Source organism: Prosopis cineraria, unplaced genomic scaffold (assembly GCF_029017545.1).
Source record: "Prosopis cineraria cultivar Desert tree isolate PC_DT_omini unplaced genomic scaffold, ASM2901754v1 PC10, whole genome shotgun sequence".
NCBI classification, from domain to species: domain Eukaryota; kingdom Viridiplantae; phylum Streptophyta; class Magnoliopsida; order Fabales; family Fabaceae; genus Prosopis; species Prosopis cineraria.
In genome coordinates, this window is record NW_026555341.1 from 12,445,407 (window position 1) to 12,465,023 (window position 19,617).

General features: G+C 30.7%; 2 protein-coding genes across 2 annotated transcripts; one reads left to right on the top strand and one right to left on the bottom strand.

Moving 5' to 3' along the window:
- LOC129322715 (probable nucleoredoxin 1) lies at nt 1-3,252 on the bottom strand. The gene is made up of 4 exons (XM_054969052.1): nt 2,991-3,252; nt 1,936-2,415; nt 1,270-1,749; nt 1-872 (listed from the first exon to the last, which is right to left on the bottom strand). Exons 1-4 carry the CDS (start codon nt 3,078-3,080, stop codon nt 216-218), a joined length of 1,707 nt encoding a protein of 568 aa, XP_054825027.1. The 5' UTR covers nt 3,081-3,252; the 3' UTR covers nt 1-215.
- Nucleotides 3,253-18,309: 15,057 nt separating this feature from the next.
- LOC129284622 (uncharacterized) lies at nt 18,310-19,362 on the top strand. The gene has a single exon (XM_054920147.1). It carries the CDS (start codon nt 18,488-18,490, stop codon nt 19,028-19,030), a length of 543 nt encoding a protein of 180 aa, XP_054776122.1. The 5' UTR covers nt 18,310-18,487; the 3' UTR covers nt 19,031-19,362.
- The last annotated feature ends 255 nt before the right edge of the window (nt 19,363-19,617 follow it).

A 19,617-nucleotide genomic window follows, 5' to 3' on the forward strand; every position in this document is an offset into this window, starting at 1 on the left:
TTAAAGCCAAGCATGACGTCTATTTTTGTAACACCTCTTTTCCTTCGGGCTTTGACTTGTACTAGACCATTTTTTTATCCCCCGATAAAAAAGTATTTTTTTCGAACAACTAACATACTGTTACTATTACTACTACTACACATGTTTTGAAATCCACACAAGAAGTCTTCAGACAACTTCGATACAACAAACAGTCTTCACACTTTCACTCTTCTTCAGGCTTTTGAACAGACTTCTCCATCACAAACCCACCCATCTTCTTTACTCTCTTCTTCATTGGTAACTTCTCCAGGTTTCTCTTCCTCCAGAGCACATTTTGGATGGAGATCGAAGTCACATTGGTCACAGTAGAATGACCACGAGTGACCCTCCTCGTCACAACCATCACAGTAATAAATCCTCCTGCGAGTCAACACAAGCTCATGATCATGAGACTTGTGTGTCACCTTCTCAGGCCACCCCTTTGCCATCTCTTCAGATGCTGCCTCAAGTTCCTTCACCCTTTCCTCGGTGAAAGGATAAGCTTCAGCACCATAGAGCATGACGAGATCTCTCGCTTCTTTCGTGACGGTCCGGCCACTGGGTCCGATGGCCACCAGCATTGGGATGCCTGGCACCTTGAATTTGCGACTCAGGAATGACTTCCTCGAGTCACCGAAGGGAAGAGCCAGCCATGGCATTCCAGCAAAGAAGTCATTGAACGAGGCTTCGTCCCTGTCACTAGAGATGAAGACAACTTCAAGTGCATTGTCCCTGGCCTTGATATTCTCATATGCTTCCACAAGCTTTGGAAGAAATGCACGGCATGGTGGGCACCAGTGAGCTGAGAAGTACAGGAGGACTGTCTTCGCCACTAAATCTGACACTGGAATCTGTAAAAGAGGAGAACCACTGTCATTAACTCATTATCACAGAATTGTGACAGAAGACATACGAGAATCAGCGGAAAGGTTATGAGGATAATAGTTGTAAAATTTCGTTTTATCTAAAGAGTTTCATGTTTTATATGATCTAACAAGTCAAAAGCTGCATTGTAAAACATGCTAATCTTTCATCATAAAGAACTAAATTAAAACTTCAAAGACATCGACATTCAACTCATACTTTTCTTTATCTCCCTGTAATTCCAAAACAAAAATGTATCTTGCGTCTTAAAATATTTTTGGCATATCCAAGACATGCCGATGAAGACGACTACTCACAAGATATTGATACAAATCTAAGAAGCAGGACAAAAACGTGAGGTTCGATTGTTTTCGAGAAAAATACCTTGACTCCATCTTTCCCCAAGACGAAATTTAGATCCCCAGAAACTAGAATGGACTCGAGAGTCTGAGTTTCCTCTTTGGCCTTCTCTATCTCAGTGAGCTCTGAAAACTTCTCAGGAGTAAAAGGGTATGCAGTAACACCATGCTCTTCAATGGCTTCAGCCACGTTTGAATGAAGGGTTTTTCCATCCGGACCAATAATAACCAAAGTGGGTAAGGTCGACAGCTCAAAGTGGCGAGCTAGCTTCTCACAGCTCTTGTCCTTATACGGCAATGCCAACCAGGGCACATTTTTCAGTCCTTGGTGGAACGATTCTTCATCATCATGAATGGATATCAGCACAATCTCAAAGTCCTCACTCTTCTCTTTCAGCTTCCCATAAACCTCCACAAGCTTTTGTGTAAACTCAGCAGATGGACCGTATGAAAAACATGAGAAATACAGACCCACTGTCTTCCCCTCCAGTTCGGACACAGGAATCTGCATGTAAATGTAAGGCGAAATTCAAACCATGTCCTGTATTGTCCAACATTAATATAGATTTTACGCTAAAACAGAAACAATCTAAATTTACATTTCCAGGATTTGTTGGTCTTTGATGTAATAAGTAAAGGGAACACTACCTCTGTTCTGTCATATGCAGAGAGTAAAGTTCTAGAAACTTACTTGATTTCCATCAGAAGATATAACGAAGTCACGTGACTTGAATACTAGAAGAGATCTCAAGGACTGGTTGTTCTTGGCTTCCTCTTCTTGGTCTTTGAGCTCTTTGATCCTTTCTGATGTGAAAGGGTATGCATCAACTCCATACTCACGAACAACCTCGACTCCACCTTCAATGGTGACTTTTCCATTCTCATCAAGGATTATAAGGTGGGGGATTCCCTGAACCTGGAACAATTCATTGAGGTGGCTGCGCGTGCCGGAATCAGAAAAGGGGATGGCAAGCCATGGCATCATGGAAAAGTAGTCTTTAAAAGCATCTTCATCTCGGTCAGCCGACACAAAGATTATCTCAAAGTCACCTTTGCCAAAGCCTTCATTGTACAGCTCCACCAAAGTAGGGGTGAATCGTCTGCAAGGACCGCACCAAGATGCTGAAAAATATAAGCCAACTTTCTTCCCTTTCAAACTCTCAATTTTAACCTGAATATGTCCAGCAAAGACTTTATCAATTCTTCATCAATACGATCATAATCATTTAAAATAATAACTATGAGCTATCATTTCCAATGAAACAATGTATCTAATTGTTGAGTCTATCAGAGTTGAGAGTTCACACTCAAAATCATTTCGCTTTTTATTATTTTGATTTAGCAGAAGCAGCTCCCTATTCGAACAGTCTAACCCAGAGTATATCTTATATCAAAAACTCATAAGAACATGATGGCTCCTCATAATTCACATATTTCGTTATTTAAAGAAATTCGCGAATCAAACATGACAGAAAATACAGAGAGATAGTGATCAAATCAGACAGGCAGCAGGTATAGGCAAGAAGATAGAAAATTTCACACCCAATCGACTCAGAAGACTATAAATCTAGTGCTAAGGCTGTTGATCAAAACTTCAAATATCACTGGAGCCTCATGGACCTATGACGGGTTCATAAAGAAACACACAGTTCGAGTTTTCCAAATGCCAGAGCAGGATACTTTTTTGAGAAAATGAAAAGTAGAAATCATGTCAAAGTATTAGATGAAAAAAAACCAAATAAGTACCTGATCGCCGTTGTTCCGATGGAGATAGTCCCTCTCCGAAGAAGAGAGGACAGATCGAATATCGTGGGCGATATTATCAACACCAGACATTTTTCTCACTGCGAAACCTCGAAGCTCTCCCCTGACACTAACAGCACCGAACTGAAAGTAACTTGGGACAAGAAGAGTCGCACTGAATCGCTGATTTATAAAGAAAAAGGGTGGATCTGAGGACAAAGACAAGGCATTATTTTCAGCATTTGTCCTTTCTCTCCTCACACTCTAATTTCTGGAACGTTCCGACATCTGGATATTTCCTTGGTGACCAAGGAAGCAATTAAGCATTTTAGTGAGTCCAAAAAATAATTAAGCATTTCTCTCTTTCCAATTCCCATTGGCATTCATCCAATAAAACGACGACAACTATCATTCTTTCCAATTCCCATTTGGCATTCATCCAATAAAACGACGACAACTATCATTCTCCGTCTTGCCCTGCCCATGAAATGTCTTGTCCTGGGCAATCAAGCTCTTTCATTTTTCATCACATTTTATCATAAACTTGGTCCGTGCGATTAGCAAATTTGTTCTATAGTCCGGCACTAAACTTTTCTTTTTTCTTTTGTTTTTTTAGATTCCACATTTCATTTCATTTAAATAAATTCAATTAAAATAAAAAAATACTTATAATAAAAAAAATATACAACAATCTTCAACAAAAAAAGAATTACTTTAATTATAATTTAAATGATTTTCCATGTAGCCGATCCCACCTAGTGGGATAAAGGTTTGTTGTTGTTGTTGTATAATTTAAATGATTTAAATTTATAATTTTAACAACAACAACGTTTAATAAACTTTAACAACATATTTAATTTACGTTACAACAATAATTTAACAATAAATTAAATTAAAATTATATTAAATAAAATAATAAAATGTGAATAAAAAAATGCTATGTTAAATTAAAATTATGTTGAAGAGAAAATGAAGAGAGATCCCTTCAATTTGAATTTGATGGTGTGTTCTCTGTTTTGATTTGTAATGTGTGTTTCAGTTTTAATTAGGAAAAAAAAACTTGCAATAATTTGAATATTACGTCAGCACATGATGTTGAATGAATTCGACGCTAGCAAGTTTCCGAATCCGGTGCTTAGCAAGGTGCTCATCACTCACGAAGATCTGGTCCACATTTTTTTAATTTTAATTTTAATTTTAATTTTAATTTTATAAAAGTAAAATTTATAATTTTTTATAACTATATTTATCATCAATCTGGATGATACTGATTTAATTTGAATGGTTCAATTTAATATTATAATTTTCATAAATTGATCATCTAGATATATTCTGAACAATTCAAATTCAATATTAAATTTTTATTTCAAGGTTTAGATTTAAAATTTTTATTTTAGTTTTATTAAAATAAAAAATTATTAAAAAATTTAATATGAAATCTGTCTTATCCCGAATATATTTAGATTGTTAGTTTATGAAAATTATAATATTAAATTAAACTATTTAAAGGCTTAGATTGAATTAATACTAATACTATCTAGATTGATGATGAATATATTTATTAAAAAAATTTATAAGTTTTATTTTTATAAAAATTAAAATTAAAATTAAAATTGAAAAAAATCTCGGATCTTTCTGGATGATGGTGCTCAGCAGCACCGAAGCCGGATTCCAAGTTTCCACAACAGACGACACCATGAGGTGCATGGCGTGGAAAGGGTATGTGCAGTGCACCCTATCTGTACGTAATGTGTAAACTTCACCTTCGATTCTAAACAAGACAAATATGCAAAACCACTTCGTTAAGGTATTTTTGAACTCGAGATTTCTTTCAGGCAAAGAAAGAAGCGCTGTTACTGGTGAAATTAGAAATATAAGTCAACTTGAATGATATGAATTAACCTATACTCCATCTATTTAAAAATATAAAATATTTTAATTAAATCTCATCTCTCAATAAAATAATTACTTACTTTTAAATTAATTTTATCTTTTTATATTTATCTCTATTAAACAAATTACAATAAATATAAAGTCATTCATCAATAGAGGCACTTTTAAAAAAAAGCAATGATTATGCATCAAAAAACTAAAAATGCTTTACATTTTTAAATATTCAACTCCTCAAAAAACGCCTTACATTTTTTAACGAAAGGAGTATAAGTTAAAAAAATATAAATTGAGTTAAATTTAATTTATTTTTATATAATTTTTAAAAAAATTCTAACTCAACCTTTGTGAGTTGGTGGGTCAAATGGGCCAACTCACCAACCCATTTATTATTTTTTAAAAATATTTTAATGAGAAGTTCTATTATGATATTTTATATAAATAAAAAAAATTATATCATAAATATATGAAATTGATCAATTTTATCATGATTTATTTCAAAATCTACTTGTCTTGTTGGATCTTGGTGCTAAAACTCCCTCCATTTTTTTCAATTTTTTTATTTTTTTAAAAAATATGGATTGAATAAGCTAACGCTAACCTATCAGGGTTAACCCATTTGGGTAACTAATACTTGGTCCAGGCCATAAAAGATCCATTTTAATATTGGTTAATATTTTTTCAACCTGACTTAACCCTTATAATATACTATTTGTGCTAATCCATATAACTCAATCCATATTCTTAACATTCATGGGAACAACTAGTTTCCTTTCATTTTCATTTATTATTATTTCATAGTACTTGTGATTATTATTTTATTCAATAAGGATTGGGTTTAGCAGAATATGCTAGTATTTCACAATATAGTGAACTAGAGTTCAAGTATCCATTAAAAGAGGTGTCTATATTTAATGCCAACTATGCCTAAAATAATATTATTTCCAATAAGAGGAGACATATAAGGAACCAAGAAATATAGGAGACTAGAAAAGAAACAAAATAAATTAATAACTTTGATTTTATTATGAATATTATATGATTAGATGAGTAGATGCCCATAATTCCCAATGCTTAGGATTCTTTATCTCCCATAACCTCTCAATGAATAACTTAGAATGAGTTTCTTAAGGTTAATGCTTTATAACTTTTAAAGGTTACATACTATGTTATTATATTCTTCTTTATTCATTTATAATATTAAGGTTAGGTTTGAATAGTTAAAGGCCTATAAATAAAGGTCACGCAAAAAGAATTGAGTACTCAAGTGAATGACCTATACTCGATTATTTTTTCTCCCAATTTTTCTTGCCTTGTTATTCTCTTTTCTTCCTCTCTTTCTTCTTATTTTCATAATACAATATCAGCACAAATTGGCTCTGAAAATAAGGTATAAGATTTTAGCTAGATTAATGTGTTCTTATCTTATACATATAATTATATTTTATATCATTGTTCTATTAATGTTCATTATATTTTATTGTTTTATTTTCCTATCCCTTTCCTTTTTTTTTTAAGTTACAAAGTGATTTTACATTTCTCCATTTTATTCATTTAAAAATAATTATGTGATTAGTGATTCAATTTAATCAAGTCTCATTAACCATTCATTGCTTTATTTTTATTATTTGTTGTTCTATATTTTTATCAAAATTGATATATTTATTTTTCTTTATTTATGTTTATGTATTTGATGTCGTTTTTTTAGTCCTCCATTAAATTAATACCATATATATACATATTATACATTCTATGTTTGTTTGTTTTTGTGTGTGTTTGTGTTTATATTGATCAATTTATGTTATTAATATAATTTATTTTATTTGTTAATATCATATGAATTGTTTGATCTATCGATCAATTTATTTACTTTATTGCATTTCTTTATCTTTATTATGCTTTATTGTTTAATAAGTTGGGTTGTTTATATTTGTGTTTTTTTTTATCTTGTGCCTTATTATGAATTATATTCTATAATCTTTTTGTTGTTATTAATCATTTTAGTGTGTGTGTGTGTGTGAAGGATTTTTTTACTATAATATTTATTTATTATGCTTTATTTATTAATTTTGTCATAATTCTTATTGTTATTATTATTTTAGTTTGAATCATGACAATCTTATCAAACTTAAATTTATGGCTCTTGATATTATAGGAAAGAATTATCTGTCATGGGTGCTAGATACTGAAATTCACCTAATTGCCAAAGGTCTAGAAAATGTAATTTTACTTGAAAATAAAGTAAGTAGTTAAGATAAGGTCTAGATGGGTTGAGATAACCGAATAACTTTCTCCATTTGATTGTCTATTGTAACTATTTAAAAGTATGGGTATTGTTGCATAAGGAGAGTTTTAGAATATGCATTTTTGCCAAATGAGTTGTCTTGCATGAAATTGATTTCTGAAGATTAGAGTTTACGAATTTGCATGATATAACATTTTCTACATGTGTGTGTATATATATGAGTTTATATGAGAATATGTTATTTATACAAAAGCATGATCATAAGGGTGTGAGTTTACCCGTAAGGAGAAGTAGTGAAAGATCATATGACATTATTTTCTTTAGTACTCGACGGGGTGCGGGATTAGAGAATTGTATCTCCTTATTACCTTTTGAGGTGTGGTATTGAAGATTATCTCTTTAATGTCTATTAAGGTGCGGTGTTGGTGATTTGTGCCCCTTAGCATTTGTAATGCGGTGTTTGAGCCAATGACAACCCATTATGTGAAATGAGGAGAAATCATAGTCTGAAAAGTGTGTTAGAACACCTTTGGTCGAGTGATTCTACTATTGAAGGTGTGTTTAGGGCTAATGAGTATGTACATTGATCTGAGGTGAGCATATTTCAGTCAGGGTGATTCAAAGGTTTGGATGGTAATGATCATGTTATAAGTGGTGAATAGTGGTGAGTATAGTTGTGAAAATGTAAAATACTATATTGATGTAATTTGCAGTGAAACTTGTATTATATAATATGTTTAACTATATATATATATATATGTGTGAAATACTATATTGATGTAATTTGAAGTGAAACCCGTATTATATAATATGTTTAACTATATATATATATATATATATTATGTAACACTTGCTTATGGTTGCATGTAATAATCAGTAGTAGTGAGTTATTCTGTTACTGAGATATTTATCTCACTCCCATGGTTACATTTTTATAGGTCAAGTTAGTGAGCTGAGTAAAGGAAAAGACACAAGACTGACTTAAAGTTGTGAAAGCTGTGTGAAAGTGAAGTTTGTGTAATGAACTTTTCTTTTGTATACGTATAATAAGTTGCCATAAGACTTATGTACATGTGCATAGTAATGACTTGTTGAGATTTGTGGTGACTTTGTAAATCTTAGCCATATATGTGAATATATGGTGAAATGAATAGTAGAGGCTAAGCTTTAGAAGTGAATGTGGATATATGTGCATTAGTAATGAAATTGTGGAGAATATGATCAAACTAGTATTTTTGAGTAAAGTTATAAAAAGTTGCCTGAAGTGAAGTTAGGCTGTTGAGTAGCCAATTCTTGATGTATATGTGTGTATGATATAAATTGTGGTCAATCAAGTGAATAAGATCCTTTTGAACTTGGTTCAAGATCTAGAATAATTTAATGAGACAATGTGAGTGATTTGAGTGCTTGGGTGCCATAAATTTATTGAAAAAATAGCTTTTTACACCCCAAGTATTCAAATTTTGATTAGATTATTGGATTGTGTCCAAGCTTATTTCATTAGCTAGCTTATGAAATGAGCTTCGTGTAGGTGCTTGAATTACTCCAATCGGATCTCGTATGCGGAAATTGCGCACGTTAGAGGTTCGCCTTGCAAACTGTCATTTGACAGTAGATTTTGCTTTTATGTACACCGTAGGGCATACGTGCCATGTCACGGTTAATGGCACAGAGTAGGCTGAACGTGGCTGTGCCATATGTTGCGGCACATCTCTTATTTTCAGACCTTATTTCTTTGTTTTAAAGGCATGCATTGATTGTGATAAATGTAAGAATTAGTCTTCCGCTATGCAATGATTATTGTGTACAGTATTTCAAATGATTATGATGATTGGCAAAATAAGTCTTGGGTCCCAAGTTTTTCAAATGAGATTTGGAATACAGTTTGTTGGTTTGTAAATATGGTGATTTGATTAACCCCTTCTAATGTCAGGTGGATATTAGGAGAGATTATACCTGTAGCAACAATATCGTGAAAAAGGTTTTAAAAACTATTCTGAATTAATTTCATATCTTCTTGTAGCTAAACAAAATAATGAGTTACTGATGAAAAATTATGAAATTCGTCCTGCTGAATCAACTCCATTCCTTGAAGCGAATGTGACTATAAGTAATAATTACCATGGTCATGGTCGCGGTCGCAACCATGGATGTGGTCTTGGAAAGGGACATGCTAGCTACCGTTATCATGATGGTAGTGGTACTAATTATAATCCTAATACCAACCAAAAGAAGAAAAATAATGAAGGGCAAAAAAGAAATAAGAACGGTCCTTCAAAAACTATTGAAAATCAATGTTACTGATGTGATATGAAGGGGCATTGATCACGTGCCTATTGTATGCCCAAGCATCTAACAAAGTTTTATCAAGCCTCCATCAAAATAAATTCAAATAATATAGAATCAAAGTTCACTTTTCAAAATAATGATGTTAAGGCAAATTTTGCATACAAAAATAATGATATCAATGAGTTGGATGATATTAATGGCTTTGATGCTATGACACACTTAGAGGTGGTTGATTTATTTGAAAAATCAAGATTAGATAAGTTTGGTTGAAAAATAATTAGAATAATTTAGATTGTGTTTTCAGATTATGTTTTATTTAGCTTTCTTGTCTTCTTGTAATAAAAGCATTATTTCTTGAAATAAATTTCATTTTATTAAATATTTATTTTAATACATTTTTTTCTTTTGTTGAAGAATATGGATATTTTTTTTCTTTTATTGGACACAAGAATGAAAATATATTTCTCGTGGATAGTGCTACAACTCACACCATACTTAAAAATAAAAAATATTTTACTAATTTAACAATAAGAGATAAAAGTGTCAATACCATAACAAGTAATACTAAATTAATTGATGGCTCCGAAAGAGCAATTATAATATTACCCAAAAGAATAAAAATTAGTATAGATAACGCCTTATATTTATCTAAGTCTTAAAGAAATTTATCAATTTTTAAAGACATTTGCTGAAATGGGTATCATTTTAAGAGTACAAATGAGAAAGATGTTGAATATCTGTATATTGCAGATTTTAGATCTGAAAAGAAATGCGTCCTAAAAAAAATTATCCACATTATCTTCTAGTTTGTGCTATACTACTATTAGTATAGTTGAAATAAATGCAATAAGTTTACCAATTAAGATATATTTATCGTTTGGCATGACCGGTTAGGCCATCCCGACTCAACTATGCTGCAAAGAATTGTTGAAAATTCACATAGACATCCACTGAAGAACTAGAAGATTATTCAATTTAAGAATTTTCCTCGTGCTGTTTGTTCTCAAGAAAAATTAATTAAAAGACCTTTAATTACAAAAGTAAGAATTAAATCCCATACTTTTCTTGAACGTATCTAAGGGGATATATGTGAACCTATCAATCCATCATGTAGACCATTTAAAATTTTTATGGTTTTAATATATGCATTTACAAGATGGTCATATTTGTATTTGTTATCAAGACGTAATTTAGCATTTGCTAGATTACTTGCCCAAATAGTTCAATTAAGAACACAATTTTTAGATTATGTAATTAAGACAATTCGTCTTGCTAATGCAAGTGAATTTTTATTGTAAATTTTTGATGATTATTACATATCAATTGAAATAATAGTTGAAAAATATGTTGTTTATGTCCATGCTCAAAATGGTATGCCAAAATCATTCATTAAATGCCTCCAATTGATAGTTAGAACAATGCTCTTAAGGACAAAACTTCTTATTTCTACATAAGGACATGCGATTTTACATGCAATAGCACTTATGTGCATTAAGCTAACAAGTTATCATAAATTTTTCCCTTACAAATTGGCTTTTGGTCAGGAGCGAAATATTTTCTATCTTAAAATTTTTAGATGTGCGGTGTTTGCTCCTCTTGCTCCACCACAACGCATAAAGATGGGATCTCAAAGAAGGTTAGGAATGTATGTTAATTTTGAATCTTGCTCTATAATCAAGTATTTGGAACCATTAATTAGAGATTTATTCACAGCATGTTTTGATGATTTCCATTTTGGAGAAACAAAAGAGGTCTGAGTACCTGAAGATAATGACAAGATCTCGATAAATTATATCATCATGGGAAAAGATGGAATAGAAACATATAGTTGTTGATGACATATTTTCATATAATGTTGCTGTGGAAATAATGAATTAAAATAAGGATCTAGAATCGAAATGGGTTGAAGAATGTAGACATAAAAATGATTGGCCAAAATGAAAAGATGCAATTCAAGCAAAGTTAAATTCACTTTCAAAATGTGAAATTTTTGGACTTGTAGTCCTAATACCTAATAGTGTAGAGTTAGTTGGATATAGATGAGTATTTTTGTGAAAATGAAATGGAAAAAAATAAATAAAGTTGTTAGATATAAATCACGACCTATAGCGTAAGGATTTTTACAAAAACTTAGTATTGATTATAAAGAAACATATTCTTCTATGGTGGATGTAATCACTTTAAAATATCTAATTATTTGACAGTACATAAAAAACTTGATATGGGGCCTAATGGATGTTATTATAGCCTATTTATATGGCTCTTAAGATACAAAAATATATATATATGAAAATCCTTGAAGGATTTAAATTGCCAGAAGCATATAAAGATTTTTGAGAAAAATATGCAATCAATTTGCATAAATCTTTGTATGGATTGAAACAATATAGAAGAGTTGAATGAAGGTTATAAAAATGATCTAATTTTTTTATGTGTTTTTATAAAGAGAAATGGATAAGAGTTTGTTATAATTTCTGTATGTGTAGATGATTTAAAAATAATTGAAACTCTTAAAGAGCTCCAAAAGGCAGTTGATTGTTTAAAAAAAAATTAAAATGAAAGATCTAGGATGAACAAAATTTTGCCTCGATTTACAAATTCAACACTTAGCAAATGGAATTTTTCTTCATCAATCAACTTATATTAAAAAAATATTAAAGCGATTTTATATGGACAAAGCACATTCATTAACTATTCTGATGGTTGTAAGATCTTTCGATGATAAAAAAAATCATTTTTCTTCCCTCAATAGAAAGATGAAAAACTTCTTGGTCCAAAGTACCATATCTCAGTGCTATAGGTGCACTGATGCATTTTGCTAATTTAATAAGACCTAATATTGCATTTATTGTAAATTTATTAGCAAGATTTATTTCTTCCCCAACAAAAAGGCATTAAAATGGAGTTAAACACTTATTTCAATATCTCTAATGGATAATGAATATGGGATTATTTTATTTTAATAAATTTGGATCACAACTTATTGGTTATGCAAATACATGATTTTGATCATATCCACATAAAGATAGATCACAAACTGAATATTTGTTTACTTGTGGGGGTACAAAAATATCTTGGTGTTCAACAAAACAAACTTTAGCTGCTACCTCATTAAATCATGTAGAAATAATTGCAATTCACGAAACAAGTAGAGAATGTGTTTGGTTAAGATCAGTGATCCATCATATCTAAAAGATGTATAGTTTATTGTTGGAAAAAAGATTTCAAAAATATTATATGGAAGTAATACATCGTACATAGCTCAATTGAAAGGAGGATACATTAAAGGAGATAAAACAAAACATATTTATCTAAAATTCTTTTTCACTCATGACCTTTTGAATGGCGGTGATATAGATGTTTATCAAATTCGGTCATGTGGCAATTTTTCATATTTGTTTACTAAGACACTACCAACTTTGACATTTGAAAAGTTAATGTATGATATTGGAATGCGCAGATTTAGAGACATAAAGTGATGGCGTCACCAGGGCGAGTGAAGTAATATTATTATCAAGGAGAGATTATGAGGAGTAAATATCATATTGTCCTCTTTTTTCCCTTTTAAGGTTTTGTTCTACTGGGTTTTCCTAAAAATATTTTTAATAAGGCAATTTTAACGAGTGATTAAAAATATTGTATACTCGTTTTCTTCACTAAGTTTTTATCCCATTAAGTTTTTTTTAATAAGATTTTAATGAGGCCAATATTTTGTATGAACATCCAAGGGGAAATATTATGAGTGGATGCCCATAACTCCTAATACTTAAGATTCTTCATCTCCCATAACCTCCCAATAAATGACTTAGAAGGAGTTTCTCAAGGTTAATGCCTTATAACCTCCAAAGTAACATATTATGTTGTTATGTCCTTCTTTATTCATTTGCAACATTAAGGTTAGGTTTCAATAGTTGAAAGTTTATAAATAGAGGTCATGTATAAAAATATTGGATATCCAAATAAATGAATTATACTCTATTATTTTCTCTCTCAATCCTTCTTACCTTGCTATTCTCTTTTCTTTTTCTCTGTCTTCTTATTTTCATAATATATTCATATTTAATTCAGTCCATTGTTTTCATTACATTGTTATTTTTTTATATGAAAAGTTTTTGTTCTCAGACGAAAGAAAGCTGACTGGGAGTGGTTGATATTTTCTTTTTAATTCCAAGTCAATTTTTGTATCTAGTACAACTTTTTTTTAAATTTTTTTTGGATTTTAAAAATTACTAGTTAAACACATTAGCACAAGCTTGATAGAATCTTTGAACATGTTAGCAATCTCAACGTTGGTTGTGCTATATTAACATCCCTTTAAAAATAGAGAAATTAATATTGTAGATGAAAAAAATATAGAGACCTAAAATATATATATATATATATATATATATAAAAGAATTTAAATCAAAACTCAAGTAAAATATAAGAATCAAAAATAGTGTTTCTAATCAAATTTGTTATACAGCGTGTTTAATCTATCAAATCAATTTACTATAATATATCAAATGAGTTAAAAATTATAAAATGGGTTCACAAAAGAAATAGGCACTAACAACTTAAAATTATAATAAGAATCCATGACTTCCTACCACACTTTTAAAAAAGATAAGGATATGACTTAATTATTAGTAGTTTTTAATTTTTTTTTGAAATTTCAATTCAATTTAAAAGGAGTGGAGTAGAAATAATTTTAATGGTGAAAAGACTGAATTATTCTTCACTTGTTAATTTTGTTTAAGGTACAGAATCATTAGTTAATAATTTTTTTACTTAACTTGTTGATTTACTAATATAATGTATAAATTACATAAATTGACCTATCAATAATTATACAAGACTTAAACATCAGTTGTTCAATTACAAGTTGCAACATCAATTGTTAAATTGCTAACATTACTTGTTAATTTACTAACACTCATTGTATATTATTGACAGGTCTTGTAATTTACAACTACTGTTAGTAAATTAATAAATAAAGTTTTTAGATTAACAATTGATGTTCCTGCTTGTTTGATAACTGATACAATTTATAACTCGCATTGGTAAATTAATAAGTGAAGTAAAAAATTAATAATTAATAATTTTGCATCTCAAAAAAATTAATAAATGAACGCTACTTTAATCTTTTTATCATTAAAATTATTTTTACTTCAATTTTTTTAAACCAAACTGAAGTTTCAATTTTTTAAATCTATCAATAATTAAATCACATTCCTTATCCTTCAAATTCTCCAATAAAAAAAACCTACGTCTATAAATAGAGGACGTGTTGTACCAGAAAGTAACTAATAAATCTGAAATTTTATATAATTATATTTGTATTCGTTTCATTTATTTATTTTAGACAAAATAAAACTGAAAATATCCATGTTTTGCTTCGGTAGCCATCTTGTGACTAAGCCAATTGTTTCCAAATATCGTAGAAGTTTGATCAATTCAAAGAGGCCTCAAGTTCGGCCCAAAATTGTCCATCGTCAACTTATACGATGTTCCTTCTACTTTTTTAAAACAAAATATCTCAGACTAAATAAATTAATCAATTTTCTGGTTAAAAATAAATAAATAATCAATTTACTATTAGATTATCATTTTAAAATTTTAATATGGAAGTGAGCAATACATGTGTGTGTTTGTGTCATCCAACTTAAACAAAAGGACTATATAAAAATGGAGCAGGTAATCTATTTTTGCTCGGTAACATAGTTGAAATAAAATTAGTCTCAATCTAGGGTGATAATATATATTAAAGTATTTAAAATTTAAAATTTAAATATTATTATAATAATCAAAAATTTTATTTTATTTTTATATAAAAAAGTAAAAGGGACGTTGTATACTTGTATTTTGTTTAAAAATAATTAATTGGAATGTATATACCATGAACCAAAAAAAGAAATTATTAATGTGGAGTAGCACGAGCAAAAAATTATTCTCACGTTTCCGAGGAATCTTCGTGCCTTCTTGGGTTGTTTCAGTATTTGTGCTTTTAATAACTTCCCTTCACATTTAACAAAATAACAATACATTACCAAAAAGTTAACAAGAACATCTCGTGCTTGAATCAATGAGTAAGAGACAATTTAATTAAAGATCTCGAGTCTGAATTTTAGATATAAAGTAGTGATTAAACTTTTGGTGAAAGACATGTTTAAAAAAAAAATATCCATAAGCTATTGACAAAATTAATTTGGATCTGACATGGAATATTAAAGCTCATGAAAACAAATAACAATTAAATAATAGAACGAACAAAAGTGAGAAGAGCCATGACACTCGTGTGAATTTAACTTTCTTTGCTCTTTATTCTCAGGCCTCTTTTTGAGGAGAATCGCATTTGAAGCCTTCATAAGCAAAATAGTTATACTGCAGACTTTTCAATTTTGAAATAGTCATTCAGGCCCAATAACCCTCTTTACAAATAAAATTTTCACTGAAAATACTAAAATACCCTAACTTTGAAGTATAAGTTCATATATTTACTATCAAATGTTCACTTATTCATAAATAAAAGTTCAAATATTCACAATAACAAGTTTACGTGTTCACTTATACGCTAATAGCATAGGTTCAAATATTTTCAGAAATAATTTCACATATTTATAATTATAACTTCACATATTTATAACCATATACTTATATATATATATATATATATATTTATGTTCACAATTAGTGAGTATGTAAACCTATTGTTATAAATATGTAAACACATACTTGTGTTAGGGCTATTTTTGTCTTTTTAGCAGAAATCTTATTCATAAAAAGAGCCCTTGGCCTAAACAATTATTTCATAATTGAAAGAGCATGCAATGGTATTACTTTATTTTTGAAGGTCCTAAGTGTAATTCTCCCTCCTTTTTATTAAACAAAAGATAGTTTATCAAGATTCTCAATGAATAATATTTTATGATTATGCACGCATTTTTTTGACATGATTATATGATGTGAGATTTCTTCTTTTGAGAATGTTAAATTTATGTTTTAATTTCATATATAGTGGATAAAATTTAACTCTAATTGTCTGCTCCATTCTAGTTGCATGTATAATAAAGTAAACAAATAAATAATTTCATAAATTTTAGATTTAGTAACATCATAGACCTTAAATTTATTTACAATAAAAATTATTTTTTCAATTTTTAAAAATAGCACACTCTAACCTATACTTTTAACAAAAATTAACTTTAGCTATTAGTTAATTAAGAAATGACAAAAAAGAATAAAAAAATTTAAAAAAGACTTTTAACTCTTATATGTGTAGTAACCGAAAATATTAGAATTTTTTAAAAAATAAAAAATAAAATCCCATATCATGTCAAATTCCAAACTCATGAAAAAAAAAATTAAATATAAATAATTGATAGTTGCTATTTAGAGGGAAGTACGAACACAAAATTCAACAACTTTCGAGGTGACGTACCTTATGCATGAACCATAATTGGGAATCTTCGTTCGTTCCTTGTTGGAGTGTTGTCGCTTCTCTGCTTTTATTCTTCGTTATCGATCAAAATAACAATAAATTAAAACAAAAAGCAACAAAAAATTAAACCAAAATGAATAAAGGGGCTTGCCCTTGTCAATCAGCGTTTCATGGTCCTTTTGGTATTATTTAAAATCATGAAGCTAATCAGTTAGTTCCAAGCCCATTAACTCAACGTTTCTCTCCCATATTCCCTCCCCATTCGCCAAAAAAAAAAAAGGCAAAAAGGAAACCATAAGCCTGATTAAAAGTGCACTAAATACCCATCTTAAATTTAATTGTATTATAAATAGCTGGTAATTTGGGCACATGAATAAGCCTGAAGAATCTAAGCCAAATCCGAACCTCAATGAATTTAGTTTGAATACTCAGATTTTTTTATTAATAAAATAAAATTAAAACTAGATAAAATTTGAAAAATATTAATTTTTTAACATAAAAATTGAAATTGGCTAATAAAATAATATTTAACAATTCGGATATTTAAACTAGCCCAAATAAATTTAAAAGTTTGATGTGTTAAGGTCAAGTTTGTTTACATGAACTTTTTTATATGTTTAAGTATTTTAAATATAATATAAATAAGTCTAGCATGGATTGAGCCCTGTTTAAACAACCTCACTTTATCTAAATTACCAGCTCTAATGTTATACACTTTCTATTAACATCTTCCCCAAATTTTTCACAAACTAGGAACAAAAACTTTTACAAATATATATATTTGGTGAGATTAAAATCATCTTTCGCCCATCATAATAGAAACTAAATCTCCCTCAAAATAGATAGTCTACAAAGGACAAATCCTTTTCAATTAGGTTTGTTTTCGAAAATCAAATTACTAAGTATCAGTTTACTGAATGAGAATGAGAGTTCTTGTCCCTCACCCATAATGTAAAGCCAGTGTACTGCGGGTAACCACACCAATTTTTTAACTGCCATAATAATTTCTAACCACTGTAAAATCCTATTTTCACTCCAATTGGTTATAGTTGAATTGATGTCAGCCAAGTCGGAGTAACGCTTAAGAGCTTTTTTTTTTTTTTTTGGGGGTGGAGAGAAGCAATGCTTGACTCCAAGTTGAGTGTTGCTACACGCAGAGACTTAACCATACAGTGAATAGCCTTATCAGATGAAGCAATCAATTGCCACATGACATATTTATTTTCTTTGAAATAAATCCAAAAGAGCCTATCTATCACATTCCCATGATTAAAAACTACAGTATATAATGTGTACGTAACAAAAGCTCCGAAAAGAAAACTCAATCTTACTCTCTTCTTCTTGTGTAAAGTAACACACAGAATATGTACTTTTACTTGGGTTGTCTCTTTACAGAAGAAAGCCTCTCGCATTAGGTGTTTGTTGAGCTACTTATTTGAAGTACTTAACCTCTTCTCACAAGGTAAATCAAATCAACTCAATCTACTTGGGATTGCTTCACCACTTAACCATTCCATAGTTCCCTTTCTCTGCACTCAAAGAACAAACCACTTCACAAACTTATACCCAAATTGATCCTTCCTCTTCCTTCCACATCCTCACTAGCTGCTTCCCCTCCTTCTTCTCTCGACTTGTGTTCTTCTCACGGAACAGAACATGTCCTTTCAGGCACAGCCTCAGCAGCCAGTTCAGGTGTACCCCATCAGTGTCACAAACCAGCCACCTTCCCATCATTCCAATGGATCTTTTGGGGCAGTTTTCATTGTCCTCGCTGTCATTTTAGTCATTTCTCTCATTGCTTGCTTTCTCGGTCGCCTCTGCAGCCGCCGCCGTCCCGGCCCCGAGAGCCATGGTGGTGGTCATAGCCATAAGCCCTTCAAGCAGCAAAACATGAATCATAATCACGACCAGAATCAGAACCAAAACCATCTTTTTCAACCCAATGAGGGTGATGTTGAACTTGGGTTCGACAAGAGAATCCCAACCACCAAACCCAATGGACCTGGGCATGGGCCTGGCGGGCGTGGGCTCGGCTACGGAGGCAGAGGACCCAGGCCACTTGTCTTTGGTAGTGGCGGTGGCCGTGGTGGCAGTGAAGAGAAGGGCTTTGAGATGAATGGGGGAAAAGGAAGTCTTAGAGGCCACGGGCACGGCCAAGGGCACGGGCACGGGCACGGGCACGGGCATGATAGTCCTTGAAGGTTTACCTTGTGAATGAATAACATAATTGTTCCTATCATGTAATTGGTTTTCTATTCAAGTTTCTATGTTCTTCTAGTGTTTTAGATTTGAACCGAAAGTTTATCTGCTTTGGTGTGATTTATCTGAATATATATATATATATATATAAAGGAAGCTTACTTTTATACATCTAGCAAGTTAGGATCCAATCATCTTAAGAAGAGTGTTTGACCCATTTTATGAATTGTATGGTTGTTCATGGTGTGATATGAGAGTCTCTTGGCTTTGTTTTTTATGCATGAAAGTATGTGTCACTGTTATTGATTTTATGCAGAAGATGATTTTGGTCATTTGATAAATATGTGACACTATTGGATGCAGATATTTGAAGAAAATAATATCAAGTGAGGTTTATTTAGGGGAAAATTGAAGAAAAGGACCTATTAAACAAACTAATTGAAAAAAGGACTTAACTCGCGGCACATAGAACAAAAGTGCAGGACCATGGAAGATAAAATGCAGGTTGGAGAAGGAAAATAGCAGATTTTGGATTTGGTCCTTTTCCCCCAATTAATTTGCCTATTTAGTCCTTTTCCACAATTTTC